Genomic DNA, 24,652 nt, shown 5'->3' with positions numbered 1-24,652 from the left:
CACCTCCAACACATGTGCAGGTGAGCTGCAAACCCTGCTAATCCTGCAAACCACCATGTTGTAGAGGAGGACAGATCCACGGTGGATCACGACGAACCAGAGCCTCACACTGAGGAGGCAGAGCTATATGAGGTGCACACATTTACCACAAAGTGTCCCCCGATAATGCTGAAGGTTAAATTAAATGGACTCCCGGTGTCCATGGAGCTGGACATGGGCGCGAACCAGTCCATAATGAGTTAAAAGACTTTCCATAAATTGTGATGCAGCAAGGTTTCAAGGCCAGTCCTGACTCCCATTCGCACTAAACTTAGAATGTACACAAAGAAACTGATTCCTGTAATTGGCAGTGCTACCGTAAAGGTCTCCTACGATGGAGCGGTGCATGAGTTACTACACTGGGTGGTACCGGCCGATGGCCCCACGCTGTTTGGCAGGAGCTAGTTGGGAAAGATTCGCTGGAACTGGGACGATGTCCAAGCGCTTTCATCCGTCGACGACATCTCATGTGCCCAGGTCCTAAGCAAGTTCCCCTCGCTGTTCGAACTAGGCATCGGGAAGTTCCAAGGAGAAAAACTGCAGATCCATTTGATTCCATCCATCACAAGGCGAGAGCAGTACTTTACACGATGAGAGAGAGAGTGGCGATCGAGCTGGACAGGCTGCAACGATAGGGCATCATTTCGCCGATCGAACTTAATGAGTGGGCCAGTCCGATTGTTCTAGTCTTCAAAGGAGACGGCACCATCAGAATCTGTGGTGATTACAAAGTAACTATCAATCGTTTCTCACTGCAGGATCAATACCCGCTACCAAAGGCAGACGACCTATGTGCGATGCTGGCGGGAGGTAAAACATTCACGAAGCTGGACTTGACCTCGGCCTACATGACGCAGGAGCTGGAGGAATCATTGAAAGGCCTCACCTGCATCAACACGCACGAAGGTCTCTTCTGATGCCCATTTGTGATTCGATCAGCTGCGGCAATATTCCAGAGGAACATGGAAAGCTTGCTGAAGTCGGTCCCGCGCACTGTGTCTTCCAGGACGACATCTTGGTTACAGGTCGGGACACCGTCGAGCACCTGCAGAACCTGGAGGAGGTTCTTAGTCGGCTTAATCGTGTGGGGTTCAGGTTAAAATGCTCGAAGTGTGTTTTCCTGGCATCTGAAGTGGAGTTCCTGGGAAGAAGAATCGGGCAGACGGCATCAGGCCACCGATTTGAAGATGGAGGCAATCAAGAACACATTAAGACCACAGAACGTGATGGAGCTGTGGTTGTTTCTAGGACTCCTGAACTATTTTGGTAACTTCTTACCGGGTCTTAGCACATTGTTAGAACCACTGCATGTCTTACTGTATAAACGAGATGAATGGGTATGGGGTAAAAGCCAAGAAAATGCCTTTGCGAAAGCTAGGAAGCTGTTATGTTCAAACAAATTGCTTGTGTTGTACAATGCATGTAAGCATCGTACGGGGTCAGGTGTATATTACAACAAGTTAATGAATTTGGGAAATTGCAACCGGTTGCTTATGCATCCAGAAGTCTGTCTAAAGCTGAGAGGGCCTACAGTATTATCGAAAAAGAAGCGTTAGCGTGTGTTTACGGGGTAAAGAAAATGCATCAATATTTGTTCGGGTTCAAATTTGAATTGGAAACTGACCATAAGCCGCTTATATCCCTCTTTTCTGAAAGTAAGGGGATAAATACCAATGTATCGGCCCGCATCCACAGATAGGCGCTCACGTTGTCCGCATACAACTATGCCATCCGCCACAGGCTAAGCACAGAAAACTGTGCCAATGCACTCAGTAGGCTGCCTTTGCCCACCACCGGGATGGAGATGGCACAGCCCACAGATTTAGTTATAGTAATGGAAGCATTCGAGAGTGAGCAATCACCTGTTACCACCCGACAGATTAGAACCTGGACGAGCCAGGACCCTTACTGTCCTTAGTAAAAAAACTGTGTGATCCACGGGAGTTGGTCTAGTGTCCCGTTAGAGATGCAGGAAGAAATAAAGCCGTACCAGCGGCGCAAAGATGAAATGTCTATACAGGCAGACTGCCTCCTATGGGGTAATCGGGTAGTTGTACCAAAAAAGGGTAGGGACACTTTCATTAGTGATCTCCACAATACCCACCCAGGCATCGTAATGATGAAAGCGATAGCCAGATACCACGTGTGGAGGCCCGGTATCGATGCAGACTTAGAGTCCTGCGTGCACAAATGTAATACATGTTCCCAGTTAAGCAATGCACCCAGGGAGGCACCACTAAGTTTATGGTCCTGGCCCTCCAAACCGTGGTCTAGGGTCCATGTCAACTATGCAGGCCCATTCTTGGTTGTAGATGCGTACTCGAAATGGATTGAATGTGTGATAATGTCGACAAGCACGTCCGCTGCCACCATTGAAAGCCTACGGGCCATGTTTGCTACGCACGGCCTGCATGACGTCCTTGTAAGTGACAATGAGCCATACTTTACCAGTGCTGAATTCAAGGAGTTCATGACCCGCAATGGGATCAAACATGTCATGTCTGCCCTGTTTAAACCAGCGTCCAACGGTCAAGCAGAACAAACAGTTCAAACAATCAAGCAGACCTTGAAGAGGGTAACTGAAGACTCACTGCAGACTCACTTATCCCGAGTCCTGCTTAGTTACCGCACAAGACCCCACTCACTCACCGGGATCCCTCCCGCTGAACTGCTCATGAAAAGGGCACTTAAGACAAGGCTCTCGTTCGTCCACCCTGATCTACACGAACAGGTAGAGAGCAGGTGACTTCAACAGAATACATATCATGATCGCACAAATGTGTCACGTGAAATTGAAATCAATGATCCTGTATTTGTGTTGAACTATGGGACAAGGTTCCAAGTGGATTGCTGGCACTGTTTAGGCCAAAGAGCGGAGTAGGGTGTTTGTGGTCAAACTTGAAAATGGACTCACCTGTAGGAAACACTTGGACCAAACCAAACTCAGATTTATGGACTATCCAGAACAACCCACAATAGACTCTACCTTTTTCCACCCTCCAACACACATACAAGTGGCAACCCATCACCCCGAGCAGCCCAGCAAGACTCACCACACCCAGCAGCCCAGCAAGACTCACCACTCCCAGCAGCCCAGCAAGACTCACCACTCCCAGCAGCCCAGCAAGACTCACCACTCCCAGCAGCTCAGCAAGGCTCACCACTCCCAGCAGCCCAGCAAGGCTCACCACTCCCAGCAGCCCAGCAAGACTCACCACTCCCAGCAGCCCAGCAAGACTCACCACTCCCAGCAGTTCAGCAAGACTCACCACTCCCAGCAGCCCAGCAAGACTCACCACTCCCAGTAGTCCAGCAAGACTCACCACTCCCAGCAGCCTAGCAAGGCTCACCACTCCCAGCAGCCCAGCAAGACTCACCACTCCCAGCAGCCCAGCAAGGCTCACCACTCCCAGCAGCCCAGCAAGACTCACCACTCCCAGCAGCCCAGCAAGACTCACCACCCGCAGCAGCCCAGCAAGACTCACCACTCCCAGCAGCCCAGCAAGACTCACCACTCCCAGCAGCCCAGCAAGACTCACCACTCCCAGCAGCCCAGCAAGACTCACCACTCCCAGCAGCCCAGCAAGGCTCACCACTCCCAGCAGCTCAGCAAGACTCACCACTCCCAGCAACCCAGCAAGACTCACCACTCCCAGCAACCCAGCAAGACTCACCACTCCCAGCAGCCCAGCAAGGCTCACCACTCCCAGCAGCTCAGCAAGACTCACCACTCCCAGCAGCCCAGCAAGACTCACCACTCCCAGCAGTCCAGCAAGACTCACCAGTCCCAGCAGCCTAGCAAGGCTCACCACTCCCAGCAGCCCAGCAAGACTCACCACTCCCAGCAGCCCAGCAAGGCTCACCACTCCCAGCAGCCCAGCAAGACTCACCACTCCCAGCAGCCCAGCAAGACTCACCACTCCCAGCAGCCCAGCAAGACTCACCACTCCCAGCAGCCCAGCAAGACTCACCACTCCCAGCAGCCCAGCAAGACTCACCACTCCCAGCAACCCAGCAAGGCTCACCACTCCCAGCAGCCCAGCAAGGCTCACCACTCCCAGCAGCTCAGCAAGACTCACCACTCCCAGCAGCCCAGCAAGACTCACCACTCCCAGCAGTCCAGCAAGACTCACCACTCCCAGCAGCCCAGCAAGGCTCACCACTCCCAGCAGCCCAGCAAGACTCACCACTCCCAGCAGCCCAGCAAGGCTCACCACTCCCAGCAGCCCAGCAAGACTCACCACTCCCAGCAGCCCAGCAAGACTCACCACTCCCAGCAGCCCAGCAAGGCCAGCTGCGCAGCAGCCCAGTGAAGGCCCAACAAACGACTCACCAACACCAGCATTTGCACCGAGATGATCAACCAGGGAAAGGAAGGCCCCAGATCGACTCACATTGTAAATAGTTACATCATTGACTTTGGGGGGGGGGGGGGGGGGGAGTGTTGTTATGTATGTAAACATGTAAATACCATGTCTAACCACCAGAGTGCTTATCCCCTGGAGCCCCAAGGGATCCCACAATCCCTTGGGAGTACCTGTATATAAGGAGGCCTCACAGGCTGGAGAGGCACTCTGAGATCTGTAATAAAGGACTACGGTCACACTTACTTTGAGCTTGCAGTATCTAGTCTGACTCTTTATTCAAGACATAACATAAACCACCTGACCTCCTCGATTATATTCGAGCCTGTAACTCACTCTCGGGTATCCGTTACTCTATATATAAACTACCCGACCTCCTCGATTATATTCGAGCCTGTAACTCACTCCTGGGTATCCGTTACTCTATATATAAACTACCCGAACCCCTCGATTATATTCCAGCCTGTAACTCACTCCTGGGTATCCGTTACTCTATATATAAACTACCCGACCTCCTCGATTATATTCGAGCCTGTAACTCATTCCCGGGTATCCGTTACACTATATATAAGTTGCCTGAACCTGAGCACTGTCATTGCCTTGGTTTAACGTCTCATTCAAAAGATGTGAAAGATCCCATAGCACTATTGGAAGATGAGCAGGAGGGTTCCACAAGTGCCTCGGTCAATATTTATCCATCAAACGCCATCACTAAAACTGATTATCTGCTCATTTATTGCATTGCTGTTTGTGGGATCTTGCTGTGCGCACAAAAGGCTGCCACGGTTGCTACATTACAACAGTGACTACACTTTAAATGTACTTCATTGGTTGTAAAGCACTTTGGGCCGCCCTTCGGCTGTGAAAGGCGCTATATAAATGCGTGTTATTTTTCTATTTGAAGTGACCCGTTTGGCCAGCGTCACTTGCCACTTACACAACTCTCTGAGCTCACATCCACGATGGAGTCCAGGCCGCCGAGGATGGACAGGAAGGATGAGCTGCCCAGCTCCGAGGGATCCAGGTACACGTCCATCTCCACAGTCTGGGCCTCCGCGGGAGGGGGTTCCGGGTCATCCACCGTGATCTGGGACAGAGCGACACGACACGCGGTGAGTGACAATCTCGCCCACGGAGGCTGTGTTCTCCAATCACTGCACACTGAGCAGGACTGGGCTGGGTTACCAGGCGCAGAGGTGTGACATCTGTACAGTGAGGCTGTAGGCCGATCGATGGTTTTTGTGTGTGGGGGGGGGGGGTTGTGGGGGAAGGGGTGTGTGGGGGGGTGGGAGGAGGTGGGGTGTGTGGGGAGAGGTGTGGGGGGGGAGGAGTGTGTGGGGGGTGTGGGGGGGACGGGAGGTGTGTGTGGGGGGAGGGGTGTATGGAGGGTGGTGTGTGTGGGGTGTGTGGGGAGGGGTGTGGGGGGGGGCGGGGGGAGGGGTGTGTGGGGAGGGACGGGGAGGTGTGTGTGTGGGGGAGGGTTGTATGGGGGGTGGTGTGTGTAGGGTGTGTGGGGGCTGAGGGGGGTGTGGGGTATGGGGGGAGGGGTGTGGGGGGGTGGTGTATGGGGGGGTGGTGTGTGTGGGGGAGGGGAAGGGGTGTGGGGTGGTGAGGGGGGTGTGGGGTATGGGGAGGTGAGGGGGGGTGTGATGAAAGGAGCGGTCAGCCTTGCTTGCTGAGTCTCATTATTATCCAGGCTGACGTGAACAACCTACGATCAACCCATCTCAAATCTAAACGGCCATTTTGGACCACTGCCGAAGCCCTTCAGCAATCTCCCCATAGCCTCGATGACCGACGGCGGAATGCTTGGAAGAACTGCGACATACGGGATGGATTCCTTATCGAGGACCCCACAGTACAACCTGAAGGATCAAATCTTTCTCGCAAACAGTGGACAACCATCAACCGCCTCAGGAGATTAAAGCCTCCCCATCGTGTGACTGTGGAGCTCCTAATCAGACCCTGGAGCACATCATTGAGCCACTGCCCTCAGAGGGAATTCACAGGCAGCCTGCAAGATAGCCATGCTGTTACACCGGGAGCTTTGGCCTGGATATCCGACTGGGACATTGACATTAGGTTTGCTTTGCTACTACCATATGGAAGAAGAAGATTATTATCCGAAGGAACAAGTCCAGTTGGAATTCCGCTTGATCCCTGCTCCAGTGGCTGAAATCACCTCCCTGACTACCACTTGGCCAGGGACAACCCACGGTTTTGGGGACACACACAGAAAGATACCACCGCAGGTTGTGCTTGGGTCTCAGCGCCCTGCACTGCATCAAGTGCCACAGTGCACAAAGTACTCTGGCTGGGCCTGCCGGCCTGAGTTTCTCTTTCAGCTGCCGTCAAAGTGGAACGAGTTTGGCAAAGGCCGTGAGCACAAAGTGTAAGTGTCGCCGAAACATGGGCACCTCTGAGTGCTCGGTGGGCACAAAGCACCTCGTGGCTCGACACTGTGCCACACTGACCACAACGTGTCAGGTTCCATCCCTGGCCTGAGCCAAGCCAGCCCACCGTGGCCGTAATGGCCGCAGGGAGACGGCGTCTGGATTCAGAGCGAAGGATCGGCTGAACAGGCCAGGCTCCCGGTCCCCATGGCCCACCTGGTTGAACAGCACACTGTGGGTGTCGGGTCAGAGCAGGGTGGGGTTCAGCTCCGATGTCCGCCATGGTTGGTCATCCTGCCGACACTCACTGTCGCAGCTCGCATGGGCAGGACATGCTCACCCAAGCAAGGTACAGAGGCGGGCAGTCCCACAGAGCGCCAATCTCAGCCCACGGGGAGTGAACCCCAGCCCCACAGTGAGTGAACCCCCAATCCCAAGGGGAGTGACCCCCAGCCCCACGGGGAGTGACCCCGAGCCCCAACGGGAGTGACCCCCAGCCCCGCGGGGAGTGACCCCAGCCACAGCCCCACGGGGAATGACCCCCAGCTTCATGGGGAGTGACCCCCAACCCCACGGGGAGTGACCCCAGCCACAGCCCCACAGGGAGTGACCCCCAACCCCACGGGGAGTGACCCCCAGCCCCACGGGGAGTGACCCCAGCCACAGACCCACGGGGAGTGACCCCCAGCCTCATGGTGAGTGACCCCCAACCCCACGTTGAGTGACCACGAGCCCCACAGGGAGTGAACCCGAACCCAACCCCATGGGGAGTGACCCCCAGCCCCATGGGGAGTGACCCCCAGCCCCATGGGGAGCGAACCCCGACCCCAGCCCCATGGGGACTGACTCCTAGCCCCATGGGGAGTAACCCCCAGCCCCACGGGGAGTGAAGCAGTGAGGATATTTCCAACAGTGGTTATCAACTTTGGCAGAAAAAAATAGAAAACCAAATTATAATTTAAATGGAGAAAAATTGCAAAGTGCTGCAGTGCAGAGGCATCTGGGGTCCTTTTGCATGAAACACAAAAAGTTAGTATGCAGGTACAGCAAGTAACCAGGAAGGCAAATGGAATGTTGGTCTTTATTGCAAGGGGGATAGAGTATAGAAACATAGAAACATAGAAAATAGGTGCAGGAGTAGGCCATTCGGCCCTTCTAGCCTGCACCGCCATTCAATGAGTTCATGGCTGAACATTCAACTTCAGTACCCCATTCCTGCTTTCTCGCCATACCCCTTGATCCCCCTAGTAGTAAGGACCTCATCTAACTCCTTTTTGAATATATTTAGTGAATTGGCCTCAACAACTTTCTGTGGTAGAGAATTCCACAGGTTCACCACTCTCTGGGTGAAGAAGTTCCTCCGCATCTCGGTCCTAAATGGCTTACCCCTTATCCTTAGACTGTGACCTCTGGTTCTGGACTTCCCCAACATTGGGAACATTCTTCCTGCATCTAACCTGTCTAACCCAGTCAGAATTTAAACGTTTCTATGAGGTCCCCTCTCATTCTTCTGAACTCCAGTGAATACAAGCCCAGTTGATCCAGTCTTTCTTGATAGGTCAGTCCCGCCATCCCGGGAATCAGTCTGGTGAACCTTCGCTGCACTCCCTCAATAGCAAGAATGTCCTTCCTCAGGTTAGGAGACCAAAACTGTACACAATACTCCAGGTGTGGCCTCACCAATGCCCTGTACAACTGTAGCAACACCTCCCTGCCCCTGTACTCAAATCCCCTTGCTATGAAGGCCAACATGCCATTTGCTTTCTTAACCGCCTGCTGCACCTGCATGCCAACCTTCAATGACTGATGTACCATGACACCCAGGTCTCTTTGCAGAGAAGTCCTGCTACAACTGTACAGGGTATTGGTGAGGCCACACCTGGAGTACTGCATACAGTTTTGGTCTCCATAATTAAGGAAGGATATACTTGCATTGGAGGCAGTTCAGAGAAGGTTCACTAGGTTGATTCCTGAGATGAAGAGTTTGACTTATGAAGATAGGTTGAGCAGGTGGGGTCCTTACTCATTAGAGTTTAGAAGAATGAGAGGTGATCTTATTGAAACATATAAGATAATGAGGGGGCTCGACAAAGAGGATGTTTCCACTCATAGGGGAATCTAGAACTAGAGGACATAGTCTTAGAATAAGGGGCCGCCCATTTAAAACTGAGATGAGGAGGAATTTCTTCTCACAGAGGGTTGTAAATCTGTGGAATTCTCTGTCCCAGAGAGCAGTGGAGGCTGAGTCATTGAATATATTTAAGGCGGAGGTAGACAGATTTTTGAGCGATAAGGGAGTCAAGGGTTATGGGGAGCGGGCAGGGAAGTGGAGCTGAGTCCATGATCAGATCAGCCATGATCTTATTGAATGGTGGAGCAGGCTCGAGGGGCCAAATGGCCAACTCCTACTCCTATTTCTTATGTTCTTATGAACCCCAGCATTACATGGAGAATAAGAAAAAAAAGCAAGTTAAAATTCGTGCTGAAAGTCTGCTGGATATTCCATGAAGGAGGCCTGCTGTCTATGGGCCATCACTTCATACACTCGCTTCACACCGCGCACAGCTCACCCACTGCTGACCTTACCTGGCTACGGGTCCTTCTGAAGAGGAAGGAGAAGAGGAGATAGACAGGGAACACTACAGCAGCCAGAACAACGCCAACAGCCACGGTCTCGCCTGTAACGGTGGCCAGGTAGGCCATCGGGAGGCTGCAACAGCACACACACTGTTAAATAGTTTCTCATCTTTAATAACACACATCCCTCTCCTGTACAATCGTGGCCACCCTACACCCGGAGCACAGGGCATCGTCCCACTGACCCCGGGCATGACCCCCTGACCCCAGGCATCGACCCCCTGACCCCAGGCATCGACCCTCTGACCCCAGCAACAACCCTCTGACCCCAGCATCGACCCCCTGACCCCGGGCATTGACCCCCTGACCCCGGGCATCGACCCCCTGACCCCAGGCATCGACCCCCTGACCCCGGGCATCGACCCCCTGACCCCGGGCATCGAACCCCTGACCCCGGGCATCGACCCACTGACCCCGGGCTTCGACCTGCTGATCCCGGGCAATGACCCGCTGACCCCGGGCATTGACCCACTGACCCCGAGCATCGACCCACTGACCCCGGGCATCGACCCACTGACCCCGAGCATCGACCCACTGACCCCGGGCTTCAACCCGCTGATCCCGAGCATTGGCCCGCTGACCCCGGGCATTGACCCACTGACCCCGGGCATCGACCCTCTAAACCCGGGCATCGACCTCCTGACCCCAGGCATCGACCCTCTGACCTCAGCATCGACCCTCTGACCCCGGGCATCGACCCGCTGACCCCAAGCATCGACCCACTGACCCCGAGCATCGACCCACTGACCCCGAGCATCGACCCACTGACCCCGGCCTTCGACCCCCTGACACTGGGTATCGACCCATTGACCCAGGCTTCAACCCCCTGACCCCGGGCATCGACCCCCTGATCCGGGGCATTGACCCTGGGCATCGTCCCACTGACCCTGGGCATTGACCCCAGGCATCGACCCACTCACGCTGGGCATCAACCCCTGACCCCGGGACATGGACACACTGACCCCGGGACATAAGGTAATGACTCGGCCATGGATCCGATCGGGTCAATGGTCAAATGGGGTGAAAGATCAGATAGAATACTGAGGCGGTGCAGACCTGGTGTTTCTGATTGCGACGGCCCCATACCACACTGCCCCCGCGGTGAGGAACAGGTACATGAGCAGGGTGCAGCAGGTGACCCGCTGGACTCGGGTGAAACCGCTCCGTGGCAGGCGATCCCAGACGGAGAGCCAGATGTGCTTCTCGCATGCACCACGCTTCAGCTGCGAGATGAAGATGCGGGAGAAACGGCGCAACTCCTGAGGGCCTAGTGACAGAAAACAGGACAACGAGAGTCAGCTCCCCACGGAAAATCCACCTCCAGCCACACCCGTTCCCATCTCACTGCCTTCTGCACTCAGCCAGGCAACTCCTGCTGAAGGATTTTCTCTGTTCTGTCGGCCTTGCTGGCAGTCACTCCATGCACAACAAGATCCCACAAACAACTTGTATTTATATAGCGCCTTTAATGTCGAGAAACGTACCAAGGAGTGTTATGAGGCAAAAAATTTGACACCTAGCCACATAAGGAGAAATTAGGGCAGGTGATCAAAAGCTGGGTCAAAGAGGTAGGTTTTAAGGAGGAAAGAGGCGGAGAGGTTTGGGCAGGGAGTTCCCGAGCTTGGGGCCCAGGCAGCAGTAGGCATGAGATAAATGAACAGATAATCTGTTTTAGTGATGTTGGTCGAGGGATAAATATTGGCCAGGACAGCGGGATAACTCCCCTGCTCCTCTTCACAATTCTGCCATGGGATCTTCTATATCCACCTGACAGGGCTGACTGGGGCTCACTTTAACTTCTCATCTGGAAGAAGCTACCGCTGATGGTGCAGTACTCCCTCAGTACTGTGCTGGACGGTCAGTTTTGGTTTTGTGTTTAGATTTGTAGTAGGTCTTGAACCCACAACCTTCTGACACAAGAGGCAAGCGTGGTACCACTGAGCCAAGCTGACACTGCACTGTGAAGGTGATTAATGCATTACTGGTTTCTGCGAGTGCAGGAACAGGCCACAGATCAGAGCGAGCGGGTGATCCGATTGGTCTTCTCCATGTCTCCCAGGAAAGGTCGTGGAATGTTGGGATTTTTTTTTGGAACAGAAGAGACTTGGGGGATCAGGGGCAAGGGGTGGGGTCTAATTGAAATGAAATTGAAGCAATAAGGGAGTTAGGGACAAGAAGGGAAGTCAAGCTGAACTTTTTCACCCAATTATGGAATGAGGTAACATTGAAGCGAGGTGAATGAGAATTGGCTGGATTTCTGGGGAGGGAATGGGCTGAGGACCAAACCAACCGGGAAAACTTGTGAAAGCGGACCAACAACCTGAGACAAAGTTTACGGGCAGCCCCAGCACAGCTCGCCTATTCCACGAGCTCCCTCCTGTGACAGAGAGTACTGTACAGTACGAGCAGGCATTCTCGATCTGGGGAGAATTGCCACCCATATTCTACTTCAGTACACTACTGAGAGAGTACTGCACTGTCGGACTTGCCAACTTTTCCATAAGATGTTAAATCGAGGCCCTGCCTGCCCTTTCAGGTGGACGTAAAAGATCCCACGGCGCTATTTCGAAGAAGAGCAGGAGAGTTCTCCCCAGTATCCTGGCCAATATTTATCTCTCAATCAACGTAACAAAAACAGTTTATTTGGTCATTAACACATTGCTGATTGTGGGAGCTTGCTGTTTGCAAATTGGCTGCCGTGCTGACTGCATTACTGGGCTTCAAATGCACTTTGTTGGCTATAAAGCACTTTGGGACATCCTGAGGTTGTGAAAGCGCCTTTACTGCGCCATCAATCCCAAGCAGATAGGAACCTCGGAGCAGTGTTTGGGGGGAGATGACTCGCCCACATAACGAGGAGGATGGGTACGTATGATGACGAGAAAGGTACAGTTAATCCACGGAGAAGGGAGAGAACTGTTGGGCTTCACAATCGATTGCTGTTCCTAAAACGTCATCCATCTAGTTAGAAACCCCTTTAAAAAAATTCCTTCTCGGGATGTGGGCGCTGCTGGCAAGGCCGGCATTTATTGCCCATCCCTAGCTGCCCTCGAGAAGGTGGTGGTGAGCCGCCTTCTTGAACTGCTGCAGTCCGTGTGGTGAAGGTTCTCCCACAGTGCTGTTAGGGAGTTTTGACCCAGTGAGGAGGAAGGAACGGCCCAAATATTTCCACGTCAGGATGGTGTGTAACGGAGGGGAAGGTGGAGGTGGTGGTGTTCCCATGCGCCTGCTGCCCTTCTCCTTCTAGGCAGTAGAGGTCGCAGGTTTGGGAGGTGCTGCTGAAGAAGCCTTGGCGAGTTGCTGCAGTGCATCCTGTAGATGGTGCACACTGCAGCCACGGTGCGCCGGTGGTGGAGGGAGTGAATGTTTAGACTAGTCTGTATGATCTTATGCTCCCACTTTGAGGTGGAGCAGAATGGCACCGCCCCAATTTGTTGATGACCAACCTTCTCACTGATCATTCTACAAATTGGGATTGTGGTCTCTTGTCCCTGGGTGACGGAAGAGATGGAGAGTAAGATGAAGCAGAAAAAGGGGGCGTACGTCAGATGTCAGGTTGAGAATACAAGTGAGAACCAGGCTGAATATAGAAAGTGAAAATTCAGAGGGGAAGTGAAAAAGGAAATAGGAGGGGCAAAGAGAGAGTATGAGAATAGACACATGGCTAATGTAAATGAGAATCCAACAGTCTTCCATAGGCATATAAATAATAAAAGGGTAGAAGAAAAGGGGTGGGGCCCATTAGGGACCAAAAAGGAGACCTACTCATGGAGGCAGAGGGCATGGCTGAGGTACTCAATGAGTACTTTGTATCTGTCTTCACCAAGGGAGAGGATGCTGCCAAAGTCATAGTGAAAGAGGAGGGAATTGAGATACTGATTGGGCTGAAAATTGATAGAGGAGGTACTAGAAAGGCTGGCTATACTTAAAGTAGATAAGTCACCAGGACCGGATAGGATGTACCCTAGGACGCTGAGCGAAGTAAAGGTGGAAATTGCAGAAGTACTGTCCACAATCTTCCATCCTCCTTGGATACGGGGGTGGTGCCAAAGGACTGAGAATTGCAAATGTTACACATGTTCAAAAACGGGTGCAAGGATAAACCCAGCAATTACAGGCTGGTCAGTTTAACCTCAGTGGTGGGGAAGACTTTAGAAATGATAATCAGGGACAAAGTTAACAGTCACTTGGACAAGTGTGGATTAATTAAGGAAAGCCAGCTTGGATTTGTTAAAGGCAAATCGTGTTTAACCAACTTGATGGAGTTTTTTGATGCGGTAACAGAGAGGGTTGATGAGGGTAATGCGGTTGATGTGGTGTACATGGATTTCCAAAAGGCGTTCGACAAAGTGCCACACAATAGGCTTACCAGGAAAGTTGAAGCCCATGGAATAAAAGGGACAGTGGCAGTGTGGATATGGAATTGGCTCAGTGACAGGAAACATAGAGTTGGGGTAAATGGTTGTTTTTCGGACTGGAGGAAGGTATACAGTGGTGTTCCCCAGGGGTCGGTACTGGGACCACTGCTTTTCTTGATATATAGTAATGACCTGAACTTGGGTGTACAGGGCACAATTTCAAAATATGCAGATGACACAAAACTTGGAAGTATAGTGAACAGTGAGGAGGATAGTGATAGACTTCGGGAGATATAGACTGGCTGGTGGAATGGGCGGACACGTGGCAGATTAAATTTAACACAGAAAAGTGCAAAGTAATACATTTTGGTAGGAAGAACGAGGAGAGGAAATATAAACTAAATGGTACAATTCTAAAGGGGATGCATGAACAGAGAGACCTGGGGCTATGTGCAGAAATCATTGAAAGTGGCAGGGCAAGTTGAGAAAGCGGTTAAAAAAAGCATGCGGGATCCTGGGCTTTATAAATAGAGGCATAGAGTACAAAAGTAAGGAAGTTATGATGAACCTGTATAAAACACTGATTTGGCCTCAACTGGAGTATTGTGCCCAATTCTGGGCACCGCACTTTAGGAAGGATGTGAAGGCCTTAGAGAGGGTGCAGAAAAGATTTACAAGAATGGTTCCAGGGATGAGGGACTTCAGTTACATGGATAGACTGGAGAAGCTGGGGTTGTTCTCCTTAGAGCAGAGACGTTTGGGAGGAGATTTGATAGAGATTTTCAAACTCATGAGGGGTCTAGACAGGGTAGATAGAGAGAAACTGTTCCCATTGGCAAAAGGGTCGAGATCCAGAGAACACAGATTTAAGGTGATTGGCAAAAGAACCAAAGGCGACATGAGGAAAAACTTTTTTACGCAGCGAGTGGTTCGGATCTGGAATGCACGGCCTGAAAGGGTGGTGGAGGCAGATTCACTCGTGGCTTTTAAAAGAGAATTGGATAAGTGTCTGAAGGAAAAATAATTGCAGAGCTACGGGGAAAGGGCAGGGGAGTGGGACTGGCTGAGGTGCTCTTGCAGAGAGCCGGCACGAGCTCGACGGGCCAAATGGCCTCTTTCTGTGCTGTGACCGTTCTATGATTCCTGTCGAAGAATCGCGGTGTGAAATACCCGGCAGGACAGGTCACAAGCCGTTTCTCCAGGCACAGCGCATCGCGGGGTTTACCTGAAGACAACCTTAAATGCTCCAGTTGGTCGGTGCCCCTCATGGGTGCCGCTCGCCCCGGCGGAGTGACCGTACTTACACGCTGCCAACACATCCTTCTCCACCATCCCCTCGTTCTTCTCGTTCTCTACTGACAGCCAGTCCTGCGCCAGGAAGTAGTACATCTTGTCCGACTGCTTGTCCCATACTGCCACGTGCTCCAGGTGCCAGGACGGGTCCAGTCCTGTGGGCAACACACACGTTAAACGAGGAGTCCATCCATCGGAACGCGCAAGGAAACAAACCGTTCCGCACACGCTGGGGAGGGGGCAGGGGCGGTAGCCTTGGAAGCTAATTAATGGTTGGAAAATGGTGCCCGAATTTCTGGTGTCCACTCTCGGTGAGTGAAGCTCCCGGCCCAGAGAGCAAAGTCTCCACATGACCCTCAGTTATGCGCCCTCAGTTGGAGCGATTGTGAACAGAGGGACAGGTTGAACCTTCCTTACCCAGAACCCTCGGGAGCTGGCCTGTTCCAAATGAGGGATATTTCCAGATAAGGGGAGGTCACGTGTTTTCAGTGTCTGTGTGCGCCGATTGGCTGGGACGACTGTCAGTCAGACAGTCTCAGCTTACCTCACATTGGAGACCAAACTATTCTAGAGTTCTGGAGTTAGCATATTCTCAAAATCGATGGAATGGTTAGCTGATCCAAAAAATTAAAAAGGGAAGTACAGGTTGAACCTCCCTTATCCGGAACCCTCTGGATAAGGGATTTTTCCGGACAAGGGGTGGTCACATTGGATGGTACAGGTACTGAGCAAGGGGATATTGGGGCTGGCTGGCTTGGGGCTGGGAGTGCGGCAGAGAGATCATAGGGTGGGGGGGGGGGGGTGTGGATCGTGGCGTCAGGCCAGCAATTGCGGGAGTCTGCAGCGAGGAATGACTTCAATTTGTTCATGACGGAGTTCTGCGCATGCGCCACCCGGTGGCTTGGATGAGGGGTGGTTCCGGATAAGGGAGTTCTGGATAAGGGAGTTCAACTGTACCTGTACTTTGAAAACATTTTCTGAACAATTTTTATTGGACTTTCCATCAGTGTGGTGTTGGTGGGCCGCCGGGCCCCGAGGTGTGGGAGGACCCCGAGGTGTGGGAGGGCCCCGAGGTGTGGGAGGGCACGAGGTGTGAATGGGTCGTCGGGCCCCGAGGTGTGGGAGGACCCCGAGGTGTGGGAGGGCCCCGAGGTGTGGGCGGGTCCCGAGGTGTGGGAGGGCCAGCGGGCCACGAGGTGTGGGCGGGCCCCGAGGTGTGGGAGGGCCCCGAGGTGTGGGAGGGCCATTGGGTCTCGAGGTGTGGGAGGGCCCCGAGGTGTGGTAGGGCCCCCGAGGTGTGGGAGGGCCATTGGGTCTCGAGGTGTGGGACGGCCCCCGAGGTGTGGGCGGGTCCCGAGGTGTGAATGGGTCGTCGGGCCCCGAGGTGTGGGAGGGCCCCGAAGTGTGGGAGGGCCAGCAGGCCCCGAGGTGTGGGAGGGCCATCGGGTCTCGAGGTGTGGGAGGGCCAGCAGGCCACGAGGTGTGGGAGGGCCATTGGGTCTCGAGGTGTGGGAGGGCCCCAAGGTGTGGGAGGGCCCCGAGGTGTGGGCGGGCCCCGACGTGTGAGAGGACCCCGAGGTGTGGGAGGGCCCCGAGGTGTGGGCGGGCCCCGAGGTGTGAGAGGGCCCCGAGGTGTGGGAGGGCCAGCGGGCCCCGAGGTGTGGGAGGGCCACGAGATGTGGGTGGGTTGCGGGCCCCAAGGTGTGGGAGGGCCGTCGGGCCCCGAGGTGTGGGAGGGCCCCGAGGTGTGGGAGGGCCAGCGGGCCCCGAGGTGTGGGCGTGCCCCGAGGTGTGGGAGGACCCCGAGGTGTGGGAGGGCCCCAAGGTGTGGGAGGGCCGTCGGGCCCCGAGGTGTGGGCGGGCCCCGAGGTGTGGGCGGGCCCCGAGGTGTGGGAGGGCCCCGAGGTGTGGGCGGGCCCCGAGGTGTCGGCTCCGAAGTTGGGTAAATTTATTTGTCAGTGATATTTTTCACTGACGGTGTTGTGCGCATGCGCCACCCGGTGGCTGGAGCTGGTTGTGGACGAGGGGTGGTTCCGAAGAAGGGAGTTACGGAGAAGGGAGGTTCAATCTGTATTTGTAAGTGTGATCAAGCTCCCTTGTGTCAGGATGGCCAGCACCTGTATCCCGACCAATTCAACATCCTCAGCTAAAGGCAGTTCATTACATAACAACATAAGAACATAAGAAATAGGAGCAGGAGTAGGCCATACGGCCCCTCAAGCCTGCTCTGCCATTTAATACGATCATGACTGATCTGATCATGGGTTCAGCTCCACTTCCCCGCCCGCTCCCCATAACTCCCTTATTGTTCAAAAATCTGTCTATCTCCACCTTAAATATATTCAATGACCCAGCCTCCACAGCTCTCTAGGGCAGATAATTCCACAGATTCACGAACCTCTGAAGGAATAAATTTCTTCTCATCTCAGTTCTAAATGGGTGGCTCCTTATTGTTAAACTGTGCCGCCTAGTTCTAGATTCCCCGAGTGGAAACATCCTCTCTGCATCCACCTTGTCAAGCCCCCTCAGTATCTTATGTTTCAATAAGATCATCTCTCATTCTTCTAAACTCCAGTTCTAAACTAAATTACAGGAAAGATGTGATTGCACTGGAGAGGGTACAGAGGAGATTTACGAGGATGTTGCCTGGATTGTGTGATATATTCACAGAGCACAAGCACACACAGCTCCAAACATGGCAGGCAGCTCTGTCAGAAGCCTCCGGAATCTGCCTGGTTCTGTTTATTATTAACTCTGCAGTTGCAGTACACAATACGTCCACATCCACAGTGTGGAGCTGCAAACATTACAGACATTACAGACTGGAGAATTTTAGCTATGAGGAAAGATTGGATAGGCTGGGGTTATTTTCTTTGGAACAGAGGAGGCTGAGGGGACACCTTAATTAGGTGTATAAAATTATGAGGGGCCTCGATAGAGTGGATTAGACAGACCTATTTCCCTTAGCAGAGCAGTCAACAACCAGGGGGCATAGATTTAAAGTAATTGTAGATGGTTTAGAGGGGATCTGAGGGGAAATTTCTTCACCCAGAGGGTGGTGGGGGTCTGGAACTCACTGCCTGAAAGGGTGGTAGAGGCAGAAACCCTCATCACATTTATAAAATACTTGGATGTGCACTTGAAGTGCCGTAACCTACAGGGCTACGGACCAAGAACTGGAAAGTGGATTAGGCTGGGGAGCTCTTTGTCGGCCGGCGCAGACACGATGGGTCGAAATGGCCTCCTTCCGTGCTGTAAATTTCTGTGAGCTCTGCTGCGTGCTTTTACTGTTAGATTCGCAAAGACGACCGTGCCCTTCTCTGGGACCCAGGTTCTCCCCACTGTGCTGGCTCAGACACTGGGGTTCATACCCCTCAGCTTGTTGAGTTAATCACCGACACCCGTGATGACATATTGGGAGCCCTCAGGCTGCCACTATCCGCTCCTCATGGTCGTAGTACCCTAGAATCACAGGCGGCTTCTGAACTGCATCGCACAAGATCGATTTTAAAATGAACAAACTAAAAGCCGCAATAAAAACAGAAAATGGTACAAATACACAGCCGGCCAGTCAGCATCGAGAAGCGGGAACAAAAGATCAGGTCAATGGGCTCAAATTTGCTCAAAGCCGTTTTTTGGTGTATTGCCAGAGTTACACCCGACTACTCCAAAAAATAAGTAGCAAGTTTCCTCATTCTATTTTTTGAATTTGGTGCCACGCAGCCTGTTCTGTAGCCTCGGGGGGTGGAGCCTAATGTCAGAGCCAAAAAAACAATGCTGCCCCTTCTGCGCATGCACAGAAAACAAAAGGAGGTTTTTGATGTGATTGCTATGGGCGCACATGTGCAGTACAGCTCCCGGTCTGCAATCGGCTATTTTTAAAGAACCAGTTGTGTGTGGGGGAACGTTAAGTGCTGTGTGAGAACTTTAATTATCGTCGTAAAAATCAGAGCTGCGATACAAGATGCAACGCGGTGCCAGAACCCAGAATTACTTACAGGATGAAGTGGAGGGACTAGTTACTGTGATTGAGAACAGATAGCACGAGTTGGACACCAGCAGAGGTCACATAAAAGTTCCACCCAAAGAAATGAAGAGATGTTGGAACCAAGTTGCAGAAGATTACTGTGCAATGGTGACAACCCCGAGGTCTGGAGGCCAGTGCAAAAAGAAATGGCAGGACCTTGGTCAAGTAGTTAGTGTAAGTAATATTTTCATTTATTCAATGTGTTATGTATTTAACCCCTTGTAACCTGTATTACACTACCACCAGAGGGCCTACCTGTTGGAGTCCCAAGGGATCCCAGCATCCCTTGGGAGCACGGTATATAAGCAGGCCACCCACGAGATACCTGCACTCTGGGAATCTTATTAAAGGAGCTAAGGTCACACTTGCTCATTGTACACAGTACCCAGTTTCATCCTTTATTATGAACGCATCAATTGACGACGAGGTAACGAACAACTGCGCAAAAATGCAAAGAATAGTTGGTATCCTGGAGAAGTTCTCAGAAGGGGACGATTGGGAGGCCTTTGTGGAGAGACTCAACCAATACTTTGTGGCCAACGAGCTGGAAGAGGACGAGAATGCTGCCAAACAAAGGGCGATCTTCCTAACTGTCTGTGGGGCTTAAACCTACGGCCTCATGAAGAATCACCTAGCTCCAGTAAAACCAACAGCTAAGTCCCATGAAGAATTGTGTACGCTGATCCGGGAGCACCTAAATCTGAAGGAAAGCGTTTTTATGGCGAGATATCGGTTCTCCACGTGTCAATGATCGGAGGGCCAGGAAGTGGCGAGCTATGTCGCTGAACTAAGGCGCCTCGCAGGACATTGCGAATTTGAGGGATTCCTAGAACAAATGCTTGGAGACTTTTTTGTACTTGGCATTGGCCATGAGGCAATCCTTCACAAAATGTTGGCTGTTGAAACTCCGAATCTAAGTCAAGCCATAACGATAGCCCAGGCATTTATGTCCACCAGCGACAACACCAAACAGATTTCACAAAGTAAAGCAGTTTCGGCCAGTACTGTGCACAAAGTTACGTCGTTTTCGAGCAGGAACATACATGGCAGAACGTACATGCCGGCTGCTGCTGCCCGACCTCTGATGACCCAGAGTCCGCCATCAATCGCTAATGCGAGGCAGTTAACACCTTGTTGGTGTTGTGGAGGTGATCATCGGCCCCATCAATGCCGCTTCAAGCACTATGTTTGCAACGGTTGCAGAACAATGGGACACCTCCAGCGAATGTGCAGGCGAGCTGCAAACCCTGCAAACCACCACATTGCAGAGGAAGATCGATCCACTGTGGATCAGGCTGAATTGGAGTCTCGTACCGAGGAGGCAGAAGTGTACGGGGTACACACATTCACCACGGAATGTCCACCAATAATGTTGAAAGTTGAATTGAATAGAATTCCAGTATCTATGGAACTGGACACGGGTGCAAGTCAATCCATAATGAGCAAAAAGGCCTTCGACAGGCTGTGGTGCAACAAGGCACACAAGCCCGAGCTCAGCCCCATTCACACCAAACTAAGGACTTACACCAAGGAACTGATCCCTGTAATTGGCAGTGCAGAAGTCAAAGTCTCCTATGATGGAGCAGTACACGAACTCCCACTGTGGATTGTGCCAGGGGATGGCCCCACATTGTTAGGCAGAAGCTCGCTGGGAAAAATCTGCTAACTGGGACGACATCCGAGCGTTTTCGTCCGTCGACGACTCCTCATGTGCCCAGGTTCTGAGCAGGTTTCCATCGTTATTCGAGCCAGGCATTGGAAGCTTCTTGGGGACGAAAGTGCAGATCCATTTGGTTCCCGGAATGCGACCCATCCACCACAAGGCACGGGCGGTACTGTATATCATGTGAGAAAGTGGAAATTGAGCTGGACAGGCTGCAGCGAGAAGGCATCATCGCGCTGGTGAAATTTAATGAGTGGGCCAGTCCGATTGTTCTGGTACTGAAAGAGGACGTCACAGTCAGAATTTGTGGGGACTTTTAAGTAACGATTAACTGTTTTTGCTACAGGACCAGTACCTGCTACCCAAGGCAGACAACCTATTTGCGATCCTGACTGGAGAAAAGACGTTCACCAAGCTGGACCTGACCTCAGCCTACATTATGCAGGAGCTGGAGGAGTCTTCGAAAGGCCTCACCTGCATCAACACGCACAAAGGTCTATTCATCTATAACAGGTGCCCGTTTGGGATTCATTCGGCCGCGGCAATCTTCCAACGGAACATGGAGAGCCTGCTAAAGTTGATTCCTCGTACTGTGGTTTTCCAGGACGACATACTGGTTAGGTCGGGACACTATTGAGCACTGGAAGAGGTTCTTAGTCGGTTGGATCGCATGGGGCTCAGGTTGAAATGCTCGAAGTGTGATTTCCTGCTGCAGGAGGTCGAGTTCTTGGGAAGAAGAACCACGGCAGACGGCATCAGACGCACCGATGCCAAGACTGAAGCCATCAAGCACACGCCGAGACCACAGAACGTGACGGAGCTGCGGTCGTTCCTGGGACTCCTTAACTATTTTGGTAATTTCCTACCTGGGTTAAAACCCTGCTAGAACCCCTACATGCGCTACTGCGCAAGGGAGACGACTGTGTATGGGGGAATTCACAAGAGGCTGCCTTTAAGAAATCCAGGAATCTGTTGTGTTCAAACAAACTGCTTGTCTTGTATAACCCATGTAAACGATTAGTGCTAGCTTGCGATGCGTCGTCATACGGGGTCGGGTGTGTGTTACAACAGGCTAACAAATCGGGGATTTTACAACCGATCGCTTATGCATCCAGGAGTTTGTCCAAGGCCGAAGGGCCTACAGCATGATTGAAAAAGAGGCTCTGGCGTGCGTTTACGGGGTAAAGAAAATGCACCAGTACTTATTTGGCCTCAAGTTTGAGCTTGAAACTGACCACCGGGTGCTCATATCGCTGTTCTGAGAGCAAAGGGATTAACACCAATGCCTCTGCCGCATCCAAAGATGGGCGCTCACGCTGTCGGCATAAAACTATCTAATCCGCCACAGATCAGACACAGAGAACTGCGCAGATGTTCTCAGTCGGCTGCCATTGCCCACCACCGGGGTGGAAATGGCACAGCCTACAGACTTGCTCTTGGTGATGGATGCATTCGAAAACAAAAAGTCCCCCGTTACGGCCCGCCAGATCCAGACCTGGACCAGCCGGGATCCTTTACTGTCCTTGGTAAAAATTGTGTCCTCCATGGGAGCTGGACCAGCGTCCCAGCGGAGATGTAGGAGGCAATTAAGCCGTTCCACAGGCGCAAAGACGAAATGTCCCTGAAGGCGGACTGCCTGTTGTGGGGCAAGCGCGTGGTCTTGCCCAAGAAAGGCAGAGAAACATTCATTTGTGAACTGCACAGCACCCACCCAGGCATTGTAATGATGAAAGCCAGAGCTAGATCCCATGTGTCATGCGTGCACCAGTGCAACACTTGCTCTCAACTGAGCAATGCACCCAGAGAGGCACCGCTAAGTGGTCGAGGATCCACGTGGACTATGCAGGCCCATTTCTAGGCAAAATGTTCTTGGTTGTCGTGGATGCTCACTCAAAATGGATAGAATGTGTAATAATGTCTGTAAGCACGTCCACAGCCACTATTGAAAGCCTACGAGCCATGTTTGCCACACACAGCCTGCCTGATGTCCTAGTCAGCGACAATGGGCCGTGTTTTACCAGTGCTGAATTCAAGGAATTCATGACCCGCAATGGGATCAAGCGCGTCACATCTGTCCCGTTCAAACCTGTGTGAGCCTACTCATGCCACCCACCCTGCCCCCTCCTCTGCTGCTAACCATTTGTCTGTTCTGTTATATTTTGCAGAACTTGAGGCCAACCCCGACGATGCAGAAGAAGATTCAGACGCGGACGAGCCTGAAAAGAACATCTTCCAATCCCACCTTCCAGACCAAGAGCAAGGGGGTGAGGGTGAGCGGGAGGGGATGGATGAAGCTCCATCTCTTTGGAGGAGGTGCAGGTGCCACCCATTGAGATGCCAACCACTTCTCTTACTAGTGGTTTGAGTGTTGCTGGGACATTCCATGGTTTCCCACCGTCCGAGGCTGGGGATTCCAGTGGGGTGCAGCGGGGCACACCCAGGGCCCCACCGTCCCAGGCTGCGGGTCCCAGTGGAATGCAGCGAGCCACACCAAGGGTGAGGAGGGGAAGGAGAGCTCGACAGTGCTATCCTGAGGTGCAGGATCTAACAGACGTTCAGATGATGGCAATGAGTGCGGAGAGCATTGACCTTACCCGATCACTCCTGGACACCATCAGTGGGGTGGGTGATGAGGTATCGGGACTGTCGGGAGAAGGAACAACACGAGAATAGGGAACACTGCCTGGGACCATGAGGGAGGGAATATCTCAGTGGGAATGTTGCAGGTAGTTGACAAACTGTCGGTGAACATGAAGGAGGGAATGTCGGAGTTAGCTGCTGCAATAAGGGAGCACGCCAGACCTCGCACCCAATGACAGAATCAACTGCCACTCCCACTCCAATCCCCACACCAGCCTCTGAAGAAGCCCAAGCCGGGCCCTCCACATTACCGCTTGCCCCTTCACCCCCACCCCCCCACCATCAAGAAGTGTCATTACCCAAAATGTTCGATAGAATAAGCTTGGTACCAACCCGAGAAACACTGTCACTGCCTGCGGGCAGGGGTGGAGTCACCAAGACCAAGCGCGGCGGGCGGTCTTAGAATAAGGTGGAGGAGAGATGGGTGCAGCCTTTCTTTGCTGCTGCTGTTATTATTATTATTGTTACTGTTGTAACTGTTCTCAAATTAAAAGTTTTTTGTAAGTTATGTAAATTTACAAGTTTAGAAGTTTGTAAATGATCTTAACTGAAAACTTTAAAGTTCGTTACAAGAATATTTTTATTAAAGTTAAGTACAAACAAATGTTTGTTAAACTTTTGAATAAAATGTATTTTACATTGTAACTGAATCATTTCCATCATTTGTTCCATTAACACAACACAACATTACGGAACAGGTCCAAACAGTAAACATGGTCCATGTGGAATAGTTGCCGCTGAGCCTTCAGGCAGCAGAGTGTTCACGGATGAGCTGCTGGCGTAAGGCTCGAGCAATCGTTAAAAGGGCACGACGGCCCGCCCTCCTCTGCCGTCGTGCTCCTGGGTTCAGGTAGTTTCATGGCTTCCTCATCCGCATCCTCCTCCTCGTCATCTGCATCTTCCTCATCATCATCAGCCACTCTCACCGCAGGTGGGTCTTCCACTACCAGCTGCTGCTGCATCATGATGCCTAAGTTATGCAGCATGCAGCACACAACAGTGAACTGACCGAGAATCTCAGGGAAATATTGCAAGTAGACTCCTTAAAGATGCCAATGGTCCTCATTGAAGGTTGGCATGCAGGTGCAGCAGGCGGTTAAGAAAGCAAATGGCATGTTGGCCTTCATAGCAAGGGGATTTGAGTACAGGGGCAGGGAGGTGTTGCTACAGTTGTACAGGGCATTGGTGAGGCCACACCTGGAGTATTGTTTACAGTTTTGGTCTCCTAACCTGAGGAA

The 24,652-nt window shown here is 52.3% G+C and overlaps 1 protein-coding gene across 1 annotated transcript in view; it reads right to left on the bottom strand.

The window, feature by feature from the left end:
• Positions 1–24,652, bottom strand: part of pkd1b (polycystic kidney disease 1b) — a 370,954-nt gene that overhangs the window by 58,294 nt on the left and 288,008 nt on the right. The window contains exons 24-27 of the mRNA XM_070856829.1: positions 15,096–15,239; positions 10,490–10,700; positions 9,383–9,506; positions 5,341–5,490 (exon numbers count right to left, since the gene is read on the bottom strand). Of these exons, the coding sequence (XP_070712930.1) occupies positions 5,341–5,490; positions 9,383–9,506; positions 10,490–10,700; positions 15,096–15,239 (629 nt within the window). The remainder of the gene's footprint in view (positions 1–5,340; positions 5,491–9,382; positions 9,507–10,489; positions 10,701–15,095; positions 15,240–24,652) is intronic.

This window comes from Pristiophorus japonicus, chromosome 16 (genome assembly GCF_044704955.1).
Source record: "Pristiophorus japonicus isolate sPriJap1 chromosome 16, sPriJap1.hap1, whole genome shotgun sequence".
In the NCBI taxonomy this organism is placed as follows: Eukaryota; Metazoa; Chordata; class Chondrichthyes; family Pristiophoridae; genus Pristiophorus; species Pristiophorus japonicus.
The sequence above is the reverse complement of the archived record's forward strand: the minus strand, read 5'-3'. Positions and strand labels throughout refer to the sequence as shown.